General features: G+C 42.3%; 2 protein-coding genes and 1 long non-coding RNA gene across 6 annotated transcripts; 1 reads left to right on the top strand and 2 right to left on the bottom strand.

The window, feature by feature from the left end:
- Positions 1–3,399: 3,399 nt before the first annotated feature.
- On the bottom strand, positions 3,400–7,942 carry fgf6b (fibroblast growth factor 6b). 2 transcript variants are annotated; one of them, XM_056425094.1, is made up of 3 exons: positions 6,623–7,942; positions 5,829–5,932; positions 3,400–3,999 (listed from the first exon to the last, which is right to left on the bottom strand). In XM_056425094.1, the coding sequence occupies exons 1-3, from the start codon at positions 6,963–6,965 to the stop codon at positions 3,823–3,825; spliced, it is 624 nt and encodes a 207-aa protein (XP_056281069.1). In that variant the 5' UTR covers positions 6,966–7,942; the 3' UTR covers positions 3,400–3,822. The 2 variants fall into 2 exon arrangements, with proteins under 2 accessions (XP_056281069.1, XP_056281070.1); XM_056425095.1 differs by having other exon boundaries at positions 5,829–5,923.
- Positions 7,943–10,716: 2,774 nt separating this feature from the next.
- On the bottom strand, positions 10,717–19,778 carry LOC130200645 (uncharacterized). Of its 2 annotated transcripts, none has more exons than XR_008833052.1 (4): positions 19,724–19,778; positions 19,529–19,598; positions 18,386–18,463; positions 10,717–11,313 (listed from the first exon to the last, which is right to left on the bottom strand). It is a non-coding gene; the product is annotated as an uncharacterized LOC130200645 (long non-coding RNA). The 2 variants fall into 2 exon arrangements; XR_008833053.1 differs by having other exon boundaries at positions 10,717–11,208.
- A 299-nt stretch (positions 19,779–20,077) lies between these two features.
- rad51ap1 (RAD51 associated protein 1) lies at positions 20,078–23,873 on the top strand. 2 transcript variants are annotated; one of them, XM_056425083.1, is made up of 9 exons: positions 20,078–20,372; positions 20,465–20,511; positions 21,505–21,631; positions 21,844–21,950; positions 22,035–22,121; positions 22,205–22,336; positions 22,411–22,593; positions 23,155–23,292; positions 23,403–23,873. In XM_056425083.1, the coding sequence occupies exons 1-9, from the start codon at positions 20,356–20,358 to the stop codon at positions 23,525–23,527; spliced, it is 963 nt and encodes a 320-aa protein (XP_056281058.1). In that variant the 5' UTR covers positions 20,078–20,355; the 3' UTR covers positions 23,528–23,873. The 2 variants fall into 2 exon arrangements, with proteins under 2 accessions (XP_056281058.1, XP_056281057.1); XM_056425082.1 differs by having other exon boundaries at positions 23,152–23,292.
- The last annotated feature ends 155 nt before the right edge of the window (positions 23,874–24,028 follow it).

The raw sequence follows: 24,028 nt of genomic DNA, 5'->3' as shown, positions 1-24,028 counted from the left end.
AAATTCGTGCTAGCGACATAATACATTAATACATTAATGAATCAACCATTAATCAAGAGTCATGTGACATTTTTTACAGTTTTGTTCAATGACGTTAAGTCAAAGTTTGAAGTTACTTCCGTTTGCTGCTTTTACGCACCTGCCCAATTGAACGTGTTCCCCGTGTGGCCGCCAGGGGGCGCCACTTCCCCGTTTAGGATACTTTCACTGGGAAGTTGCGTTTAACTGCCTGAACTATTTTTGGATGCTGGAGTTTCAGCATGGGGAACTTTAAACTATATTTCGAACTAAGAACTATTCCTTTTGTCGTACACAAACATATTTAAACAGATTCTCTTTAAAATTAAACGGTTTTGTCTGAAACCCAGAACCCACGTCCAAACGTAGACAATTAAGATAATCTTCAAGTTTAAAATGCAATAAAGAAATAAATAAACCAAACAGATTTTACATGATTTCAAGGACTACACTTAAGTAGATTGTTTAATTTTTTTAAACTTTTATTCTACTCTTTAGACATTTTAGAGACACAAATTGCATCTTTTACGTCATTAAATTTATTTAAAACCTCGTTAATATCAGATTAATAATATAAAATATAATCAACAAATTAATTAAGATGTATTATGGATACTAATAAGACTTTTTTTGTATCCCTTGGTGAAATTCCCCAAATATCTGAAAGTATCTACAGCAAAAAAACAATATGCCTTAAGCATTAAAGTAATGTTCACATTAATGTATCAATAATTATAATTAAATGATATTATACATTACTGTACTGTTTGTATATTTCTATGCTAATACTTATTAAGAAACCTTTTTGAATGCAGCACCTTTACTTTACCGCTCTTACTGGTAAACACGACACTTAACCAGCAACCAGTTAAAAAAAAACTTTTATTGTTATCTCAGGAATACAGTGGACTGCTGTGCACAGCACATACGTACAAAAATAAAAGGAAAAACTTTAATATCCTTACTTAGCATTGTCTGTTTTCAGAAACAAATGACTGCAGTTAGTTTACAGTCATCAGCAAACCAAAACTAAGGCAGAGGGTGAGGTATATGAGAACAGAGATGAGAGGAATAGAGCGAGGACTCACTCCCTTTGAAAGCAGGAGTTTAAAAAAACAAACGCATGGAGCACACACCCCGAATTAAGCTTTGGGGCTCAGGCATGCTAGTACATAAAAAAGAAAGAAAAGATATTCCTCCCCTTGAATTAATCAAAATGTGATCTATGATAATCTGTGGACAGAAAAAGAAGAAAAAAACACAACGATAAATGTGGATAAAATCTTTTGGTCAAAGCTGAAGGGTGAGCTTTTTTGTTTCAGACACAGAGCTTCACTCTTTTAGCTCGAATTTCCTGACAGAAAAAAAGAAAAGAAAATGTGCGAAAAGTTTTTAACAATCAAGTAAGGTGCTGCCTGCTACAGACGTCAGACATCTTTGATTGTGAGGGTCGGCGAGAGAAGCGCTCGCTGCTGTGCATGCGCAAAGTTCGCTTTCCTCGGCTCCCCTCGGCTGAAACGAGGACTACCTCCGCCCCTCCCCCACCCCCAAAAACAAGAACAAATGTACATCAGTGTGTTTCATGCAGCCTCATCTCCACAGCAGCAACACTTCCTTTTTTTTTTTTTTTTTTTTAAAGCTCCCGATAAATATATTTTGAATAAGAGATTTTCATCTGTTAGAAAAATACTGTGAGGATCGGACCCGTTGCGGAGCAGCGGGCGACGCTGGCGGGCGAGAGGCGTTCGGGGGTCCCGCGGCAGGAGAGGCGAGGCCCTGCCGTTGCATTGACTCTGCGGATGTCCCCTCAGAGAGGGGGAGGGAGCTGCATTTTTAAAAGAGGAGGGGCTCTCTAAATCCACCGAGGGGGACGCAGGGTTGTTCCGCAAAATATAATCTGGGGGCTTCCTCGAGTCGGAGAGCGACTCTCGAGCCCTCGCGTTCAGTTCCAGCGTAAAATGAAGTGTTTCCTGCGTCCAAAAAAAGCTCAAATTCCTATTTCATGGAAACAGTACGACCCATATAGCCGGCCGGCCCCCAAGGCTGCTGGTCCGTGACTCTGACCTTGAACTAAAAAAGGCTGAAAGGAGAGGAGGAAGCTCCTGGGTTACAGATGGAATCCCAAGGTCCCTGCCTGGGACGAGCAGAGGTGGGTGGCGGCGGGGTGACAGAGCTCAATGGTGGGTGGGGGGGGCACTCAGGTATGTGGAAGGCTGCCTGTCATCCTGGCAGATCCACATTCCCGCAAGGGACAACAAAGATGGGGGGGGGGGGGGGGGTCCTCGCATTCGTCTTCCCCGGATTTAAATAGTCCGGCTACCTCTCTCCACACGGGAAGGCAGCGAGATTCAGGTTTTTTCCGGTCGACAGCTGCGGGCGGAGGCGACTTTGACGACGTCTCGAGAGGTTGGGGTTGGCCGCCACGCACGGCAGCCATCTTGAATACGGGGCCGCCTTCCGGATACGTTCGACCCCCCCCTCGAATTGATCAAATTGGCTCATCCGTAACGGCTTTTGAAAAGGTCTCCGCCTCCAGCTCCACGACACCTCGCTGCCACTGCGGAGCGCCCGGGGGCGGGTGGTGTCACGCACCTGCTCCACCCAAACACACTCGGGTCCATTCGAGAAAAGGGGGACGCGCGTGGGAACGACGTCCTCCCCAAGGACATTCAGGCGCCGTCGTCGACGGCTAACTGTGCAGCCTGAACTCCGTTTGTCTCGTTCGACTGCGACCAAAGCAGCGTTTAAAAAAAAAAACTCTCTCTCCCTTTTACATTTTTTGCAACTATTTACACGGTTTGCATCGGTTTCACGGACACCGGAGAAGCTCTGCGGTTAAAAAAACCCCAAAACAACCCCAATAAATACAGCGACCTGTCTCCGTTGAGACGGCGTGGAGGTTTCGCTCCTACCGTCGATCCTAAAAAACAAACAAGAAGTCCTCCGGGCTCAGGCGGAGCAGCACCACCCTGTTCGTCAGCCCGTGGCCTCGCTCCACCTCCCATGGCCGACCGCTCTCCGGTCTCAACCGCAGATTGCGTATTACTTAATCGATCTAATTACGGAAAAGAAAATAAACCAGAAATAGTCCAGTCCAGTCCGTCCGCCTCCGCCCCCCCCCCCCCCTTCTGAGGCCCTCTCCGGAGTCTCAGCCCTATTTCTGACTCCAGCAGGTGTCTCTGACATGCAAGTTTTAAGGGGGCCACACGTGGCAACGACCAAGGCACCTTTCATTTTTCATTTTCGTGCAGCAAAGGTTGTGCATTTAAGTCCCCCCCCCTCCCCCCGCCGCGGGACGTCGATAATCCAGCAAGGGAGCCGTCAAGCGCCACCCCCCCCCCCCCCAAAAAAAATGGTTTGAAAAGAAATCATAAACTGAAGCAGATATTTGAGCAGCAGAAGTCCATGCATTCCCATAATCTAGCAGAGTGGTTCTTTGAGGTAATAAAAAGTATTCATTTCACACTTTTAAAAAGCACAGGATATAGCTCCATCCTCCATCTCCAAGAAAGAAAAACAAAAGGAAGTGACCAGTCGTTCAGTTACAGCAAGCACCGAAAAGGTAAAGTGAGACTTCCACTCTCCCCCGTCCATAAGAACAACAAGCAGCACAGTACATAGAGAAAGATAGCTATCCAAATATACATATATATGTATATACATATACACATATATATATATATATAAACAGAATAAATATTTGTGTTTTCCTTCGCAGTCCATCGGTTTATCGCGACGAGGCGTTTCTATATTACCTGGAAGAACATCCACATGTGCAAATCACTGAGTTATTGACGGTTTTTCTCATAGCCGCGGGAGGAAGTGCGTGACGGTGGAGGCGGTGGTCGCCCGGTCGCCCCGCTTGGCGCGGCCGTGCTTGCTGAGGGCGACGTAGAAGCCCTTGTAAACGAAAGACTCGTAGGCGTTGTAGTTATTGGGCAGCAGCGTCTCCTTGAACTTGCACTCGTCCACGAAGACTCTCTAGAAGCGGCAAGGAGAGAGAGAGAGACATAGGATGAACATCACAACGTGTGCACGTCGTCTCATAGGCTTCCTGCTTTTTACTCTCACATCTCAGGTAATAAATCCAAAATAAATCACGAGCACCAGCCGAAAAAAAAGGAGAAACGCAGCTAAATATATATATATATACACACAGTATTAGGAAAGGGGCACATTATAGAATATAAGTACAGTTTTATATCCTTTATTACTATCTAATGGCTGTAGGGTACAGTTAGATTTTTTAAAATTTAATACCAGTTTCAATACCAACTTTAAAATAATAATAGACATTTCTACAAACCCACTTTAAAAAAAGAAACTTGACTTATTAAATGTTAAATATTGATTAAACACAAGCAAACACAACTTAAACACACTTGAACAACTGGAATAGAAATAATAAATTTACTATCGCAAAAAGCTCTGGAGGTTTGAGGACCAGAGCTACGTCAAAGTTATTGTATCTTTCTTTGTCAAATTAAAATGATAAATGTTCCTGAATTTCATGATTTATTTGACTTCCCGCTCTAAGAGCAACACATTGATCTACACTAATAACAGATAAGAAACACACAAATAAATACTAGAAGTGCTGTATTTATAAAACTAGAAGACTCTAATTCAATAAACTGTTTATTACGGCGTTTTACAATATCAGTGATTTTTTAACATGTATGAAAAGACCCAGTGAAATATACACATGTACAATATAGATGTGAATATCACATGCAAACACATTTTAATCATGAAATGATGAATTATTGTTTGACTTTTGGCAGATTTATGTTCACTGATGGGAAAGTTTAGAATCCTTTGATGAACTTGAGGAGAAATGAACTTTATACATATATTATATATATATATAATATATATATTTAAAAAGTACAGATGCCAGTACTCGAGTAGAGTACTTAAGCACAATTTAAAATGCACTTTACTTGATTATCTACAGTTTATATGCTTTATACTTTCTCAAAGAGAGAAATATGTAAACGTTTACTTCATGAGATGTATTAAAACTAATCGGATTAGTTTATAGAATATGATGCATTCAAAATTAAACTACACAATTACAATTTTGCATAAACATGCAAATAACATCTATTATTATAAACTCAACTGCGGTACTTTTGATATTTAAAGTACAACGTGAAGTGCTGGACCTCTACTTGTAATTGAGTACTTTTATATTGTGGTATTGTTATTTGTACTCAATAGTAAAGAGTTACTATAAGTACATGTACTCAAATACTGTTTAGGGACAATTGTAGCTACTTTACATGAAGTTTTTCAATGTTTGCTACTATATACATCTAATGATGCAACTTACTACATTATTCTTACAATTTGAGGTATGTTGCACATCGGGATTAATAATTAAAAAAGTAATCAACAAATAAATGACGATGTATTACTGGATTTAAATATAAGACGGGGGCAAAATCCAGAGTCACTTCACAGAATAAATAGCAAATAAAACATACAAATGTGCACAATAAGGACATGTGGCTCTATTTTGATGCGAATACATTTGTACTTTTACTCAAGTAAAACAGTGAATGCACCTTTACTTGGAACAGAATATTGTCACACTGTATAGTATTATCCAACAACCCCCCCCCCATCCCACTGACAGATCAGAGCATATTAATAACACAACAGTGTCCATAAACCCACGACCTCATCGACATGAACTCATCTTACACTGAGAGTGCGTGTGTGAGTGAGTGTGTGTATGAGTGAGTACGTGTGTACGTGTGTGAGTGTGTGTGTGTGTGTGTGTAGAGAGTGGCGCACACACGTACCGTTCCGTATAACCGTCCCCTGCTGTTCATTGCGACAAACAGCGCACTCCTCACCCCGAACATGCTGATCACTCCTCGTTCCACGGTGGAGATCTCTATCAGACCTAAACGGAGACACAAGGTGAGGGGGGTGGGGGGGAAGCAAAGACAGTGTCACGCTGCGTGTGTGGGGGGGGGGGGGGGGCACACGCGCTTGAGGAAACTGGCCTATGCAGCATCAGCAGCAGCAGCAGCGATGGGTGTAACCTCGCAGGTGCATTGCGACTGAATGATGCATCTCTCTCTCTCTCTCTCTCCCTCTCTCTCTCTCCCTCCCTCTCGGCTCAATTAGCCCCCCCCCCCCCCTTTTTTTTTTGGGTGAGCAGTCGCTCACGTGCCGCTTATTCAAGATGTGCATATGGTGTGTGTGTGTGTGTGTGTGTGTGTGTGTGTGTGTGTGTGTGTGAGCCGCGTGCTGCTGAGTGCGCTCCCGCGTGTGCTGCATGCAGCGGGACGCGGGGGTAAAAATAAGTTGGCGTCTAAACTGGGTCCGAGCATTCATGTCGTGCTTTTGGCTTGGGGGAGGGGGGGGGGCGGTGGGAGGAGGGAGGGGGGGATATCGCAATCGCACTGCCGTCAGGCTCGGGACAACTTTCAAACCATTCTTCTTATTAAATATCATGCAATCAAGACAGGTGACCCACTTGAACTTTTTGTATCTAGATTATTATTATTTTTTTGCGCATAGGATTACGCACCCACCGCAACCCCCCCCCCCCCCCCACACACACAGTGCTTTGCCGGATGCAACTCACTGTATTGGTTCTCACTGTGTGCGCCGCTTATCCTGCCGTCCTGGAGCACCTGCAGGTGAAACCCAATGCCCACGTTGCAGTACAGCCGCCGCACTCGTTTGATGCCCTGCAAATAGTCACTCTCCCAGTTCAGCTCCGATTTCCCCCCAGTTATACCCAGATAGGAGCGCGAGAACAGCGTCTCCCACTTCTTCTCCATTAAAGTCGCATTAGTCCTGCTCGGAACCGGATAAGATGACACGATCCCCCAGAGACAGGTCCACAGCACCAGAACCGCCGGCAGCGTCCAGTGCGCCCTGGCCCCGCTGGACATGCTGGAGAGGCACCTTTGCGCAACGGCCATCCAGTTCACCCTTGGGGCACGTGGTCAAAGTTACCTGCCCTATGAACGCAACTCTTCTTGTGCTCTGCGCCTTGGCATGGCGGTGGTAAAGGCTTGTGTTGGGATCGAGGCAGATCAGGGCCCCATAGCCCGGGATCTGAGCGGCAGCAGCGGAGGGACGGAGCGCGTCGGAGCTTGAATTGGTGCCGTTGGCGATGACCATCTTTCGCCGCTCCGCGCCTCCGGGCAGGCAACGCGCTGGTCGTGGAAGGGACTACCACTCACCGCAAAGCCAGCTCACCTAGCCAACGACTCTCACATCCCATAATGACATCACTGTGACTTCACCGCCGTGACTCCCCCATCAAAAAGTAGGAGATGGGAGGAGGAGGAGGAGGAGGAGGAGGAGGAGAAGAGAGAGTTACAGGAGCACCAGCAGCAGCACTTCTGATAGGAATGATTGGGGGTGCTGCACCTTCACACCAGCGACAAACAAGCCGCAGGGGATAAAAAGAAGTGCTTCCTGCGGTGCTTTTCAAAATAAAACACGTATCTGTGTGGCTGTGTTCCAACTCTTGCACAAGCATCACTTCGGCTCCCAAAAGTACCGAACCTAATTAATTAAACGATACATGCTTCAAAATAAGAGCATGAGCAGTTATTAAATGGTTTAATGAGAATGGAAATGATGTGAATAACTTGCTACGGCCTCCACACTTTACATCATGGTTTAATGTGTCGTTACCCAGAAGATATTAAAGAGAAAATAGCTGACAAGTAAATTATAAGAAACATGCATAGCCAATATATTTAATTGATCATGTAATCGAGCACAAATGACAGAACATCGCAGGTTCTAGCTTCTCAAATGAGGATTTGCTCCTTTTTCAAATTTATTTTAAAAATGGAAAAATTAATCTCTTTAAAATTTTGACTTTTGGGAGCAAAAAAAAAGAAGACATTTGAAAACTTTAAAATGTGGATATAAAAAAAAGAACTATTTGTAGACAATTATACAAATAATAATTACATATTACTAATTGCAGCCTTATTTATAGATTAGGACCTATATTGTATTCAAGATGGGGATGAGGTCAGTAAAGATTTTCATATGAAAAAATAAGATAGATTATTATCTATGAATCAGCATCAAACCTCTTAATATTTTCCCAGACTGCTTTTACTTTGAAGGTAATTTAACCTACTCTCTTGTTTTCCTGTGGCTAATTGTGGCTGACCTGACGTAGCTCTTCCTCACATGGGAGACCTGCAGGAGGGGAGGGTGTGTGTATGTGTGTGTGTGTGTGTGTGTGTGTGTATGTGTGTGTGTGTGTGTGTGTATGTGTGTGTGTGTGACTTTCCTTGGGGTTGAGCAATCATGGGATGGATGGATACTGTATCCAGAGCCCAAATCGGGAGGGTGGTCATATGTCCTGGCAGCCTGCTGCCTTATTTAGAAGGAAGGCGTAAAAACCATTACAGCCAGTCACAGCAGAGCAAATGGCAGTCCAGTCTTCCTCAGCTCAGTTTGATCAGGAAGTTGAACAACCAGATATTTTGCCTAATCAGATTGCGCGTTATTATTGTAAAGTAACACACACGGCAAGTAACAGAATATTATAACCTGCGTGAATTAAATGCGTGGCGTTGTTTTGAGTCCAGTGGTCATTAAGTGGGCGAAGAAAATGTCTAAAAGACCCGCAGTCGATGCTCAAAATCAGTCTAAAATATGGCTAAATCAAATTAAATCAAAGTGCACCGTGTCCAGTCTGCTCTACCGTCCTGCAGGGTGCTGGTGGGAGGTGAAGGCTCGGGGGAATTCCCGACGCGTCACAGATCACGAGGCTCTGGGGCCCCCGAGGGAGCCTTAAAGCCCACCTTAGCAACCACTGAGGCCTTGTTTCCGATAAACATCAGGGGCCAGACAACCAATAATGGAAAAACAACGAACAAACAAAACATTAATACGCCCTACGATAGCAAAATGCTCACATAAATGTATATATACACACACGTTGACAAGTACATTTTAAATGACGGGTGTTTTAATGTACTGTATATTGTCAACACTACTGCATGTAGTTAATATATAAAGAATGCATACGTGTGAAGTTAAAAGAGACTAATAAGACTTCTTAGTCCCACTGGACCAGCGAGTTAATGATTTGCTGAGTAAGCACATGACTGTGCAGTGAGGGAACCTGAATAGACAAAACCACAGAGTTACTGACAGGGTGACTCCGATCAATGGGCGTGGGCTGCGTTAATGAGACGTGCTGAGCTCTGGAGATTAATTCAGCTAATACTGGTAGACTGGCTGAGGGTGCTCTTTCTTTAACCCTTGTGTTGCCTTAGGGTCATTTTGACCCGAATCAATATTACACCCTCCCCCCGCCTATGGGTCATTTTGACCCGATTCAATGTTTCACCCTCCTGTTACCTTTATATTTACTAACATATTTTACCCTTTGGGTTCAATTTGACGCCAGCAATTAAAACCTCCAGAACATTATTAGAATTAATATTGTTTTCCAAGTTTAAGTGTGAGGCACTTTATGTTTGTTTGTTGACTACCGAAAGAACACCGACATTAAACATTGAATGGGGTCAAATTAATCGTAAGGCGGGGGGAGGGTGTAATATTGATTCGGGTCAAAATGACCCTAAGGCAACACAAGGGTTAAATAAAACCTGAATAACCTGCTTTAACGTTTTAATTTTTGTGTTTCCTTATGTCCCTTCTTGGCCAGATGCATGGTTAATTTTTACTTTATTTTTATTATTATTATTACGCATTCTTACTTTTGAAGGTTGTATTTCTGTAAAAATACCTAAATAAAATATCAAGTATAAAAAAAAATTTAAAAACGGAATAATCATATTATATGAATAAATACAAAGATACGGCTGTATAATTGATGTTTTCATTCGCTAATTATTGTCTTGACTATTTTGGTCTATATAATAAACAATTTCGACCAGCAAACCAAAACCCAAATATATTCAATCGTCTTTGAATTTTTACTTAATTTTTTATTTATTTTTAGGTTTTATTATGATTACGCAATCTTACTTTTGAAGGTTGTATTTCTGTAAAAATACCTAAATAAAATATCAAGTATAGAAAATAAATAAAAACCTGAATAATCATATTATATGAATAAATACAAAGATACGGCTGTATAATTTGTTTTTTCATTCGCTAATTATTTTCTTGATGACTTTTTTGGTCTATATAATAAACAATTTCGACCAGCATCCAAAACACAAATATATTCAATCATCTATATTTGAAGATTAAAGAAAAGCCCAAAATGCTCACGTTTTAGAGGCAGAAACCATCATATTAAAAAAAGTAACTTTAAGGGGTACTCGAGCAATCAAGCACCGCACTCCCGTAAAGTTCGACACGGAATAAAACAAATCAAATTTAAGCAGAAGAGGTCAAAGACTGGATCCTACATTTCCCATAATGCAACAGTGGGGAAGTTAGAAGGAACCCTGCCCACAGAACACAGAACGTTGATTCTGCCCACGTGGACTCGCCTGAACATATTAGAGCCAAAGTGGGAGAGCAGAAACTAGAGGCTCCAGCCAGAGGAAAGTGACTGCGGTCGACTCAGCTGTCTATATGCTGCAAGTATAGGATTTTTTTTAGTGCACACACACACACACACACACACACACACACACATCAATCAGAAAATAGCCTCACAAACAGCTTTTGTGCATATTACCAACGTGTAAGTAACTGGATCCGGGAGGATGCAAAGCTCTTCCAATTACTGTTTTATTAACGTGGGGTTTAAAAGACGGGATTGAGACAACAGCTGGGGAGACCCGGGAATGGGGGGGTGGGGGGGGGGATTTCCCTGGAATGACATAGATGTGCAATAATACTCAGTCCGACTGTGTATGCAATGTACAGACGACGTCGCAACCGAGGCTGCACAGAGGCCTTCACGTACAGATTACAGCAGGATAATTCACATTATTCACCAAAAACTGCGACACAGCTTTACATAAATCAATTATAAACAATTGGATTCCACTGGATCCAAGGGAGCGGGGGCTTGTGAAGTAGGAACGGCACCGCCCCTCTGAAAGGAGCTCAGATTTTTTTGCTGAAAAAGCTGATGTATAATTCAACGGGCCCCAAAACTGCAGCTCTTGTCCCTTTGTGCCGCTTCGTGAATCCAGAGGCCGAAACACGTGAGCTCCGTGTCCTCTATCCTTCCTCGTCGTCATTGTGTGAAGCTGCGAGCTGGAGACAAAGAGGCAGCCCGTCAGAAGAGCCCGGTAAAAATATATTTTCAAGGGCACGGAGAGGAAGACGTGCCTGCGTGCAGCTTAATTGGGCGTCGAGTGACTAAGGGGAAAAGAAAGCAACGTCAGAGGTGACTTTTACGCAGGTTTGACCAATGCCGACCGATGACGCAGCAGTTTTTACGCTCACGTCGATCAGGGAGGATGCGTGTCGTCAAAGAAAAAGAGCAATCTGTTGGTCGGGAGGAAATATCGAACCGCACTTTAGTGATTGAGATGCTGCAAACACAAACGCACGCAGAAGGGACGACAATGTAATCTGCATCGATCATCCACCTGCAAAAACGCAGAGACCTTGATTTAGGACTTTCCCTGTTTTAGACCAAGCTATTTGTTGATGAATTGTGGAAATCAAAAATATGTTTATGGCGAAACAAATCTTTAGAAATATCGAACCACACAACAAACACACGCAGCGACCCCCAGCGGGGTGAAGACCGGATGGCGGGTAGGGAAGCAACAAATCAACGATTCGAGAATTCATCTTTAGTGACAGGAAATTAACCTGCCTCAACTTTTAATCATCAGTTGAGAAAAAATGCGAAAAATCTGGTGTTAGCATTTTTTTTTTCCGTTGTCAGAAATGACATTAAATGAAATTGAATGAATTTAAATCTACATCGTTCTGGGCCATTCTGGACATCTTAATATTTCCTTTTAGACCAAGCTATTGATTGATGAATTGAGGAAATCAATACTATCTTGATCTGTAGCCGCAGCGCTATTTTGCTGGACCAAAAACGTACAATAAAAATAAGCGCTAAGAGCTCGCAAATCAAAATGTGTGTGCTCCATTTCAAACTCTTTGCTCGGCAAATAAACATGAAGACTCTACGGGGTGAAAGAAGCTCGAACCTCCCGGCCGACAGGAGGCCATCGACCCCGCGTCCGAGCTCAGTCATCACGTTGCGTCCCCGGAGAGGCCGAAAGACGTGAACACGTCTGTTTAACAGGATCAAACGGTTCCCTGAACCTCACACGGTAATGTTGCCCCCGGAGTGTGCGAGCTCAGCAGGGTTGTCGATTCACAAAAAATCCGTCGCCCCCGAAAACGTTTTACAAAACAGATTTAATCCCCGTGGACTCCGTGAACGCCATTAGTGTAACGACACCTGCCAACGGAGCCATTACGTCAAATGAATCGCTGTCGACTTGTAGAGCAACAAAAAATGAAGTATTAGACTCGTGTATTAAAGGAACAGTCACCCTGAAGGCAATGAAGCGGTTTTCCAAGTCGATGCCTTTTTGTTTCTCCCTGTACGTGAGATCTGGGAACGCCGAGGAGCAGTCGGTCACGTGCTCCTCGGAGGCAAAGCCCGGCAGCCCCGCTCGAGGCCACAGGGAAAGCTCTGTTTACGTGGCAACCGATGCCGAAAAGTCGGGACAGTTTGGTTTATGGCTGTAGGAAGAGATCGAGATCAGAGGAGGTGTCAGCTGCTGAGTCGGCAGGCCGAGTCCCCCCACCCCCCCCCCCCCCCCCCTTGGCTCCTCTTCCCTCTCTCCCAGGAACCCAACACCGAGCCGGGGCCACCAGCGCCGAGCAGGAGAATGCGAGGAATTCTCTCGACACATTTGCACGTTCTCACCCCTGCCTGGTTGTGAAGAGTGCCGCCGAAGGGGGGGGGGGGGGGGGGGGATGCGACCACCTCGCGGTCCACAATGAGACCTGGGGGTGAGAGGCGGCAATGAGCGGAGGATCAAGGCAATTTGGCAGGACGGGTCGGAGAGCGTCGGGAATGGCACGCCGCCGCCGCCGAGGAGAGTGAGTCATCCCGGACCGAGCTGCTGTCACTCGGCCAGCACAACAAAGATCAGATCATTTATTTCCGTCGCGGGCCCACGCAGGATGAAATCTAAACCCGCGAGGAGTCAATCAAAAGGTTCTGCGCGTCCTGGAGAGCAACGAATACGCAAGCGCGTTCAAGAACGATCCGGAAAGAATCCTTCTACCTCACTCGTTTGAGCTTCCGTGAAACAAAACACCAAGAGAAGTCGCAACGATTACGATTTTCATCTTCATCATGTCTTTGAACCGACGGTCCAAAAATGTTCTTCCGCTATCATCACTAATGCATTAAGTCTCCCAGAAGCAGGTCACTGGAGGCGAAACAGCGGGGGTGATAACTCTCTGACTGGGTCAAAAGGCAAGTAGGCAGTTCTTCAAAGATGAGCAGGTACGGGCCATTTTTACCTCGGACATGTTTGACCTGTGGTAGTAAGAAAAGAACAGGTGTGAATAATAAAAGAATTCCATTTAGCCGCTTCGGTTTCAGGGTCCGCTGAAGCAACGAGGAACCGGAATCTGAACCCGGCGCACGGCGGGAAATTAAAAATAGGGAGCGCCGAAATTGTAATTTAGACTCATTAACGCCGATTTAAATGTTACTATAAGAGGAATGATTTATATTCAGCACTAATTAAAACACAATTCTAATCCAGTCAACTTTGCCAGAAAAAAAATTAGTATTTGGTAAATTTAAAAAAAGTCGCTATTGTTTGTTTTACATGTTTATTTATAGTACATCAGGCACCATATACGTGTCGTGCCATCGTTACATGGTGTCTCGTGTACTATAAATAAACATACATTTAAATGTGTGTTGGAGATTTTAAATGATGGTCAGAATGACCCAAAAAAATAAAAAAAGTCAACCAACAAATGCTCCTGCTGCACCTGAACCCATCACTCTCACACGTGGACATCGCCCTCTGGTGTCAAACGGATGTCAGGACACCCTCGTGCCTCTGACTGAAGATAACTCACTGCATTGCAGCACTGGCATGTGGTCGGACTGGGATCCCATGTCCCTTCACTCTGAATACAACTTAGGAGAAGTAAAAGGGAGTAAAGGGAGTTACACGTGTTTACAAAAAACACACATTAGCTGATGCACTAAACTAGAAAAGAGAAGAGTGTCATCCCCCCTCCATTGCAGGTGGAATATCTAAATAAAAATAACCTCAAAGTCTCGTTTAATTGCTAATGGACTGAGCCAGACGTGTAGACTCCATGAGCTTCTTCCGGTATGTTTGGAGCACTTCCTGACAAGTTGTGACCACACGGACAAAGAGTGCATGAGCAGTGTGAGCAGAGTTGCTAAAGCAAGAGCACCGAGAGCTTTGCCGCCGGTCAGAAGTACGCGTGAGACTCGCTTGCTTGTGAAAAAGACGGCCGTGTGTTTGGTGCGGGGGTACTCGCACAACGAGATGCACAAGAGAATCCGATACAGCGGATCTCTCAACGAAACGAGGCCGCCGGCGAGCGCCCCGGGTCTCATGTGCTCGTGACCTTCTGCCGGTGACCTCCCCGTGAAAAGGTCGTCCTAATGAGACTGCTCCCGGTGAGCCCTTCAAGTGCCGCCGCGCCCCGGAGCGCCGGAAACAATGCTGCGTTACAAGAGGCTATTTTTAAAATAGTGTCACGGTGTAAAAGTGGCCGCGTTGAATTATTGGCGGCCCTTTGATGCCGGTTATACCGCGGCCGTCTTGTCAACACATGGGGTCGCGCTGCAGGAGTCACGATTTCCTCCGAGAAACACAAGCAGGAACGTTTTAACTTGATGAGTCAGCACATGGGCATTCTCTTATTGGCATTGCACTACTCTTGCGCAGTAAATGCACTTCTGTATTACTCAAGATCAGCAGTTTAGAGATAAATCTAAAAAGTCACAATTTTCACACAAAAATATGTTTTTATTTATTTATTTAACCCTTGTGTTGCCTTCGGGTCATTTTGACCCGATTCAATGTTTAATGTCGGTGTTCTTTCGGGAGTCAACAAACAAACATAAAGTACCTCACACTTAAACTTGGAAAACAATATTAATTCTAATAATTTTCTGGAGATTTTAATAGCTGGGGTCATATTGACCTCAAGGGTAAAATATGTTAGTAAATATAAAGGTAACAGGAGGGTGAAACATTGAATCGGGTCATAATGACCCGAAGGCGACAGGAGGGTGAAACATTGAATCGGGTCAAATTGACCCGAAGGCAACACAAGGGTTAAAAAAAAGCTTTAACATTGATGTTGCAGAAGAAGAAACAAAATATTGTCTTTTTTTTCTCCGTGCATTATTCCGAGCGTCTTGATTTCCCACAATGCAACTCAGCCACTTGTCAGGGCTTGGGGTGTGTGTGAGTGGGAGCTACAACAGGCCTCGTGCAACTTCTGTCACATAATTGCAGTCTAGACCTGGATGTGTAACATTATTGTGTTGTTCCCCTTTAAAGAATACAAATAAGATGAAGAAAGAAAATAAATCTGAACAATAAATTGCTTCTTAGAGATGAAATAATTCACCCCCAAGACATCCAAAAATCATTTAAATTAAACAAATTCAAGAAGGATACAACTTTTTTTCACGAATAGGCATAAATAATATGAAAATGCCTCACATAAGCCACAAAAAAAACACCATTCAATATTATTAAACCTACATTTCATGGATACGATATGTTATATTGTCACGAGGCCGTAACCTGTGGCGGGGGGTCACACGTGGACTGCTTAGTTTTTAGGAGGTCACAAGCCAAAAAGGTTGTGAACTTCTGCTCCTTCATACTCTAAATACCTTGAAATTTGACAGACTCCCTGTGACTGCAGAATGTTGAACAATCACTTCAGCTGAAGTCAGGATTCCTAACTTGAATCACAGTTCGTGTTACTGTGGTTTTCTTTTACACTTGTCAACCTCAGTCTGTGCAGTCAGTCTCAAGTCCACACAAAAAAAACTTCCTTGCGATTGTTCCTCTCCGGCCTCTCGTCTCATCTCCCCGTTGCAATTAGCCTCGTGGCTGTGTGTACCCCCCCCAAAAAAAAGAAGGAAAGTCAGCGAAAGCATGCACTTAAGAAGACATGGGTCGTGAAAAACAAACTCCGGAAGCCACTGATAGGCAGATCTGCCTGCCCACTCTCTGGTTCGCCGGCTCAAGCCGTGGCTGCCGTGGCCGTGCCGCGGTCGAGCCACCCGGGCCCGACGCCTGAAGACATGAGACGCGGAACAACAACATCACACTGACGCTGCGACGCCGGCCCGGATATCCGAAAGAACTCAGGAACTCAAATCTAGTCACATTTAGTTTTTTTTTTAGGCTTGTAAATAAACTGGTACAGAACACAAATGCATTTTCCTTATTGACGGAGCACTTTGTCATCCCCTAAAAATAGCGCAGCGTAATCACAAGGTACAAAATCACCTCTTTTTTTAGAGTTTTTTTTTTTTTTAAAGATTTACCTCGCGAAATAATTCATGCAATACATGCCAAGCTGTTGCGTCTTAACTCAAATGTGCCACTACTAAAGGAGCAGTCTATTTTTTGCCGTGCATGGAATGTAAATAACAACACGGCAGTCGTCTCCACCTGACGGAACAACCATACAAGGACAGCGGCGTGGACGGAGAGAGAGCCCCACACAAACTACCACTCTGAGAGGCTGCACATAATGATGGCATTCACATCAGTGGTTGAGGGGGAAAGCTGCCTCCTGACCACTTCCAACTAACAAGCTCAAATTAAGACCACTGATGACCTCACGACTGCCAAATAGGCCAGAGAATCCAGCTGGATGTCCAACTCCAAAATAGTCCGGTAATACTGCCACGGATACAAATCACAGTTATGGGGTCGGAAACACAACAGGTGCATATAATGTCATATTTTGATGCCACAATGCTAATTAAATATGTGGCAGGTCAGTCATATATAAATGTTCTTTATATACTGTATGACATATATGTACTTTACACTCTTTCCAATTGTAAACTCAACATTTTTTTATTGATTATTATTGTATTTATGATATATTATATTTTGAAAGCAGTTGTGTATTGTATATCCCAAACATTATAGTACTAATAGTAATAATAACCCTTGTTTTTTTATCAAACCTTTCAAAACCCAGTTATTACAAAGTTGTTTCCACATTAAAGTAAAATGTATAAAATCAACTGAAGTGGCCGAACACATTAACTGAAGCATTTAACTATTATGTTCAGGTCCATCAACGTTGGCGATATATAAACAAGGTGAGGTTGAGGATGTGTGCTTTATTGCTAATTAGCAACCCAGATCAAAATAACATTGGGAAAGCCAACTTCTGGAATATAATCTAGAAGAAATAAAGAGATAATTCAATTAAAATTAAGTTAAAAAAACATTTAAAAAGCTCCCCAGTAGAATTATGCTTAAAAAGCATATTTTGAATTATGCTTAAAAAGCATATTTTGTTATATGTTTGGACATATTTATTAAAAGGATGTCCAAACAGAAATAAAAGTACCTCATTATTTTCCTAATCTGGTCATTTCAGACATTCAAAGTGAATAATCTGTACAAATGTACGAGAACTAAATGTACAATTTTGACATCGCTTACATAAATATTTTTAACTCAGGACAATTTTCAGTACCCATCTTTTACCAGAGTCCTAAACTAGGAGGGCGTTCCTACTTTTAGTTTAGTGGGACATATATTGCATGTTATACTTTTAGTTCTCCATGTGCCTTTGTTTGGGAACATATACCAAAAGAGAGGAGGCGGTGCAATTTGATCACCAGCGACATAAATCTAAATAATTCCCCATACAAGTTAAAAAAGTCGTGCCAGATAAATGAGATTGTCATCTCGTGTGTACCTTTTAGTTTATGATTTCTCAGGTGGTTCGAGCCAATAATATTGTCTGGAGCACAACATAAACATCTATATGTGTGAATGGAAGCGTGATGTTGTGACCGCAGTGTTTGCATGACTGGATCTGATATTTTGGGCAGTGCTGGAGGAGTTTAGGAATGTGTGACCACAGGGCCCTTTGGCCCCCACGGCTGCACGTCTTCCTCCCTCGTCTGGGTCCCGAAAGACACGGTCCATCACCGAGCGTCTCAGTCCAGGTCCACTGTGTGACAAACCGCAGCCGACAGCCACCCACTCACACGCCGGAAAATGACAACCCTTTGGGGCGGCCGCTGCTCTGTCAGACGGCGAAGTAAAAGCGGAGCGATTACTCTTCCGCTGCACTTCACAGGGAGCCGCGGGTTGCTTCCGCCCTGAGAGTGGGCGACTGGGTGGCTGTAGACATGTCATGTTCACGTCAATCAGCAGGTCAGAGTCTGTACCTCTGTGATCCGAAGCATCAGCCTCCTGCTGCCATCTGCTGGACTGCTGAGTTCAGGCATAAATACCACAGCCATGGCCTGCAGATGGAGAAACAGAAATATCCACACAGGGTCAACACTTCATTGAGTTTCATAATGTTACAAGTCTGATATTTTTTGAATATGCATGATAAGACGAGAGGTAAATGTGAGATGTAATGCAATGAACAAATTGGCTTCGGAGCCATTCTGTGTCCATATTTAAGATAAAAACAATGTTCACGTTAATATTAGAATACAGTTTGAGGTTTGTTCAAAATCTGCAAAATAGTCAGACGACAACTGAAGATAATGTTCTGTATACCCCAACGTCTTGGGGGTGGTATTAATCTCCATTCCTGTATGTGTTTGCAAAATCAATAAAAAAGATTTAAACCAAAAAAAATCTGCAAAATAAAAAAAACCAGAATGATGTATTTCTATGTTTATAATGCTGAATTTAAGTATATTTAAACGGGTGGTAGACAGTATCTGCAAGTGCATCCTTAACATACCAGTTTATCTGTAATTTGAATAATGAATATGAGTTATTTCCTTTTTAAAAAAAATCTCCAAACATATTTTTAAATAAGGGATGTTTGTTTTTTCAGTCCAGACACACCTACGTGTTCACTCATGCAAACTTAACTTTGGCAGCCTGGTACTGCGGCTGTGGGACGAGAAACTTTAGACTCCCTTTGGCATGCGCCGTCTCAAAATTCTAGAAAATAAATTGCGCCCTCTGCTGGACATTCTGTGTAATGAAGACAAACTGCCTACATTGGTCAGTTCCACTCAAATTCAACAATATATAATCGGGTTTTTAATTATTCTTTGGCTAAAAATCAACAATTGTTTTGGGCATATTTCAATATCCTCGTAGAGTAAATAATAATACATTAATTGGATTGCACTTGTGAAAAACAGCCATTACAAAGTGCAGGCACAAGGAAATAAAACAACTCAAATAAACACTAAAATTGTAGAGAGTAAAAATAGAATACTTTATAAGATACTAGATCTTGTATTGTATTTAAATTAAACTGTTTAATGTATCAGTGCACAATAATTCCCAATGCTATTAGTGTCATCCTTCACTCTCACTAATAATAGTGTGAACGTTACCTGTTGTTATCTTTATGGGATTCCACGGACAGTTCCTCGTCGATTTCATACATTTTAAGCTAGCGCTTAGCTGTTTACAGGCACACAGCACAACAACATTCATGACATTATTAATATACAATAACAGTTTACACCCAATTTATCTACATATATTCATACTTTCGTATCTAGTGTCCAAAAACACAAATTACTGACCAAATTGAGCATCGTTTTTAAGGTTTAGGTTAGTCCCGTCCACTCCCCTAGCGAGTGATAACTCCAAGGTATTTAAAAGAAGCGGATTCGACACATTGTCTTTTTTTGCAAGAAAATTATAGTGGCCTTTAATTTTTTAAATATTAATTATACTTTTTGTCGCCATCTACCAGGTAACATTTTCTTCTTTAGTCTTATATTCTTTTTTTAAGAGCCACAAATAGATGACACATTTTTTTGCGATTAAACGAATCTGCTGTCGGCATACGCACTTGCATATACGTGAAACTCGTCCACCAAACGTCACTTCCGCTCATTCCCGCTCGGTTCAGGCGGGACGGTTAAACGCTCCAGCTGACAGTTGTGAAGCAAAAAAAACAACAGAAGAAAACTAAAACATAATTAATAGAGATATATCAAAGTTTGACAGGACAGTTATCTGTAATGTAGTTGTCACATAACTCGGCGAAGAGCGGACACAAGATTGCATTTTAAAGCTCGGTTAGCTTCTTCAGGTAACATACATTAGCTTGTGGTTAGTTTTGAGTGTTTAACGTTGGTTAATTTACATAACAGCCGACCTTACGTCGATGTGGTACATGCTAACTTGTTAAAAGCTCGTGATCGTAGCAATGGACCGACCACCAAGGTTTGTATACTACTTTTAAACCTGTTCGTGTTATTTTTTTACCTGATGTTAATGTCTTGTATGCTAACACGTTGTTTAATGTTGACACGCAGGAAGACAAAGGTTGTGAATTACTCTGAAGCTAAAGACTTTGACGATGGTGAGAAATTGCCCCTCTAAAGGATTCTTATATATCAGTTTTATATACATTATATATGATTTTTTTTAAATGTGTATATATACACGCATTTTTGACTTTTACACGGATGTCACATGCTGCTAAAAACCACGCAAAGTCTTTTTTATAGTTCTTAATTTATAAAATATATGTTGTCTAAATGTTCTTTGTTGTTGTTGTTGACTGTTTGCACTTTATTACCTTATCACTTTTTATTACTATTATTCACTTCATGTCGGACAAAAAGAGACAAACATACTTTCGATTTTCTGTATGTTCAACATTGGAAATTTACAATAAAGATGACTTTGATTAAATAATATACTTTGATGTTTTATATACAGGACTGTCAGAAAATTAGAATATTGTGATAAAGTTCTTTATTTTCTGTAATGCAATTAAAAAAACAAAAATGTCATGCATTCTGGATTCATTACAAATCAACTGAAATATTGCAAGCCTTTTATTCTTTTAATATTGCTGATTATGGCTTACAGCTTAAGAAAACTCTAAAATCCTATCTCATAAAATTTGAATATTTCCTCAGACCAAGTAAAAAAAAGATTTATAACAGCTGAGTGTTTGTCAAGGCTCAGGAAACCCTTGCAGGTGTTTCGAGTTAATTAGACAATTCAAGTGATTTGTTTAATATCCTACTAGTATACTTTTTCATGATATTCTAATATTTAGAGATAGGATATTTGAGTTTTCTTAAGCTGTAAGCCATAATCAGCAATATTAAAAGAATAAAAGGCTTGCAATATTTCAGTTGATTTGTAATGAATCCAGAATGCATGACATTTTTGTTTTTTTAATTGCATTACAGAAAATAAAGAACTTCATCACAATATTCTAATTTTCTGAGACAGTCCTGTATACTATAACATGGCGTTCAGGGTGTACACAAACAGTGTAAACAGAATCAGTCTTCTTTAACATACTGTATCTCCGTGTTCTGTCTTCTTGTTGTGACAGATGATGATTTTGCTGCTCCGCCCAGCAAAAGGCCTCGAGAAGATGTGAGAGGGGAGCACAATAAATCACCGAGCGCATCGAGCACTCGGGAGTCCAACTCGCAACCCACAGAGAGCCAGAAGAGCAGGTACAGTAGTGGACAAGATAATATAACATAGTATATAGACTATGTGAAAGTACAGAAAGTAATCAGTCGGATGATTGTCTGCCAGCTTTCACACATAACATTTCAATCGAGATTGGTCATGGAGCAGAACAATTTGCTGCCAATAAAGGACAAAATACACAATATTTATCACGGCCTGACATTACTCATGGCTTGAAACTTGTTTTTCACAGAAGACCATTAGATGTGAAAGTGTACGAAAGAGATCGAGAAGCAGCCATTACACTATCCTCTCTCAATAATGGAGGCGGGACAAAGGACGAGTCTTCAACCCGTAAAGGTGTGATTTGGATTTGAAAAAATAAAAAAATTTCCTTCTATTTTTAAAGAGTTGTCAACGTCAATCAATGTGGCATTTCTCCAGATGTCCAGATTTGTGTTCCGATTGATGAAAACACGGATCCAACTTCTGCACCGCTGTCCAATTGCAGTGTGGATTTGACAGCTTTGGGTAAATTCTCTTTTATTTTGTCTTCAATCTTGTAGAAGAAGAACAAAAATGGTATACGCTGTTAATTTGTTTGTTTTCTTAAGGCCTGGATGAAATCACATCAGAAAAAGAGTCAACGTCCATTTCCAGACAAAGAAAAGCTGCCACTGAGGAGCAGAAGAAGAGGCCTGTGGATGAAGATGAAGATGAAGACTACGTGCCCAAACTGACACCAGGTAGCCACATCCCTCCTTAAAATATCTGGTTTCTGTTTTTATTACTCAGTGAAATAACAACAACACTTTTCCAGGATCGGAAAGCGATGACGATTTCAGTGAACCGGCTGAGAGTGAAGATGAGGAATTCACAGTGAAGAAAGTCAGCGAAACAAAAAAGGAGAAAGTTTCCAAGAACGAGAAGACCAAAGCGCCTCCGACCTCTAAAGAAGAAAAGCAACCGCCGAAACCGTCACAGTCTAAATCGCAGGCAGCAGGTAGGTTCATCAAAGAAAGTTTTTTTGTGGACTCTGTTAATCTTCTTTGAGAACACAAATTCCGTTTTATTTTTAAAAAGCAAAATCGAGATACTCTAATCGTCAATTCCCTTCAGACATGTTCCGCCTGTCCCAGGATTGTGTCCCGGCCTAATTGGCCAGCCCGTTGTTGATGCTTGCAGATCATGTTATTGAACTGTGTGTGTGTATATATATTTATATATATGTTGTCCCTCTGTGTTGTGACACCGTCTCTCTCTCTGAGTGCAGTAAACACAGTCAGTGACTCCATCTCAAGCTTTGAGGTCACTCCATTCTAACTGAGCTCTCTTTTTAACCCCTCGGTCTTCCTCCTATCTCCTGCACTCCTCTTTGCCATCTCTCCCCGTCTCACTCCCCGTCCACCGGTCTCTCCGGGTGTAATCCTTTACGTAAAGTGATTCAGTGGAAAGCACACAGCCGACAGATGTGCTCCAAATGGATGTTTAGAGCAGGGAAATAAAGACTCTTCCACATACTATCATTCATGACTGATGCTATGTGTCTTTTGTCTCACAGCAGCTTCCACACCGGTGAGAAGTCCTCCGACACCCAAACTTGCACCCAAAATCCCTGCTTCATCGCCCTCAGTTTCCACATCAACGCCTGCATTACCTCTGAGCCCCATGGGGGGCAGAGTACCCAAGTGGAACCCACCAGGTGAACAGCAGCAGTGATATTTAACCGTTTTTAGAGATGCTATCAGTACATTTCAGTTCATTGAAAGCTAATGTTACTTTTCTTCTTCTTATTTTTTTCTTCTCCCTTAGCTCAAGTTGGGAGTAGTCACACTTCATCCGGTCCAGCGGTGAAGTCTCCAGGTCAGGGTCTGCGCCTCGGGCTGTCCCGTCTCGTTCGAGTCAAACCGCTTCACCCCGGTGTATCGAGTCCCTGACCCTTTTGTGTGTGTGCGCACGTGTCAGCCCGTGTCATCCTTTTTAGCTTTATTTAAAAAGAAAAGATGTTTGTAAATATTCAGTTCTGTTTCCCCATGTAAAGCAATGCTGAGGATGTCATTTCCCATGATGCATTGGGAACATACGCCACTTGCACCGTGCGCTATTATTTCACCAGGCATAGTTCACATGGAGCTGGCGACTTCTCGATGTCGGTCATAATAACAGTCATTGTGTCCGTAGATTTCTTTGTTTTCCGATGGAAGTCTTTTTTAAAAAGTCTCATCGTCTCCCCTTCTGTATACTGTGTGCATATATATGAAATAAAATTTAAAACAAGTTTAATTTTGAAGACTGTCTCCATTTTAAGATGACCGTGATCGTAGATGAGAAAAAAAAGAAAAGCTGTTGGCTTTGTGTTGTTTATCTCAAATTATTTTGTATTGTTCATAGATGACTGATTTGTATGGTCCAAACAAAAGATATTAACATATATTTAC

The sequence above is a fragment of the Pseudoliparis swirei genome, chromosome 10 (assembly GCF_029220125.1).
Source record: "Pseudoliparis swirei isolate HS2019 ecotype Mariana Trench chromosome 10, NWPU_hadal_v1, whole genome shotgun sequence".
NCBI classification, from domain to species: domain Eukaryota; kingdom Metazoa; phylum Chordata; class Actinopteri; order Perciformes; family Liparidae; genus Pseudoliparis; species Pseudoliparis swirei.
Note: the sequence above shows the minus strand (reverse complement) of the source record. Positions and strands in the feature narration are given on the sequence as shown.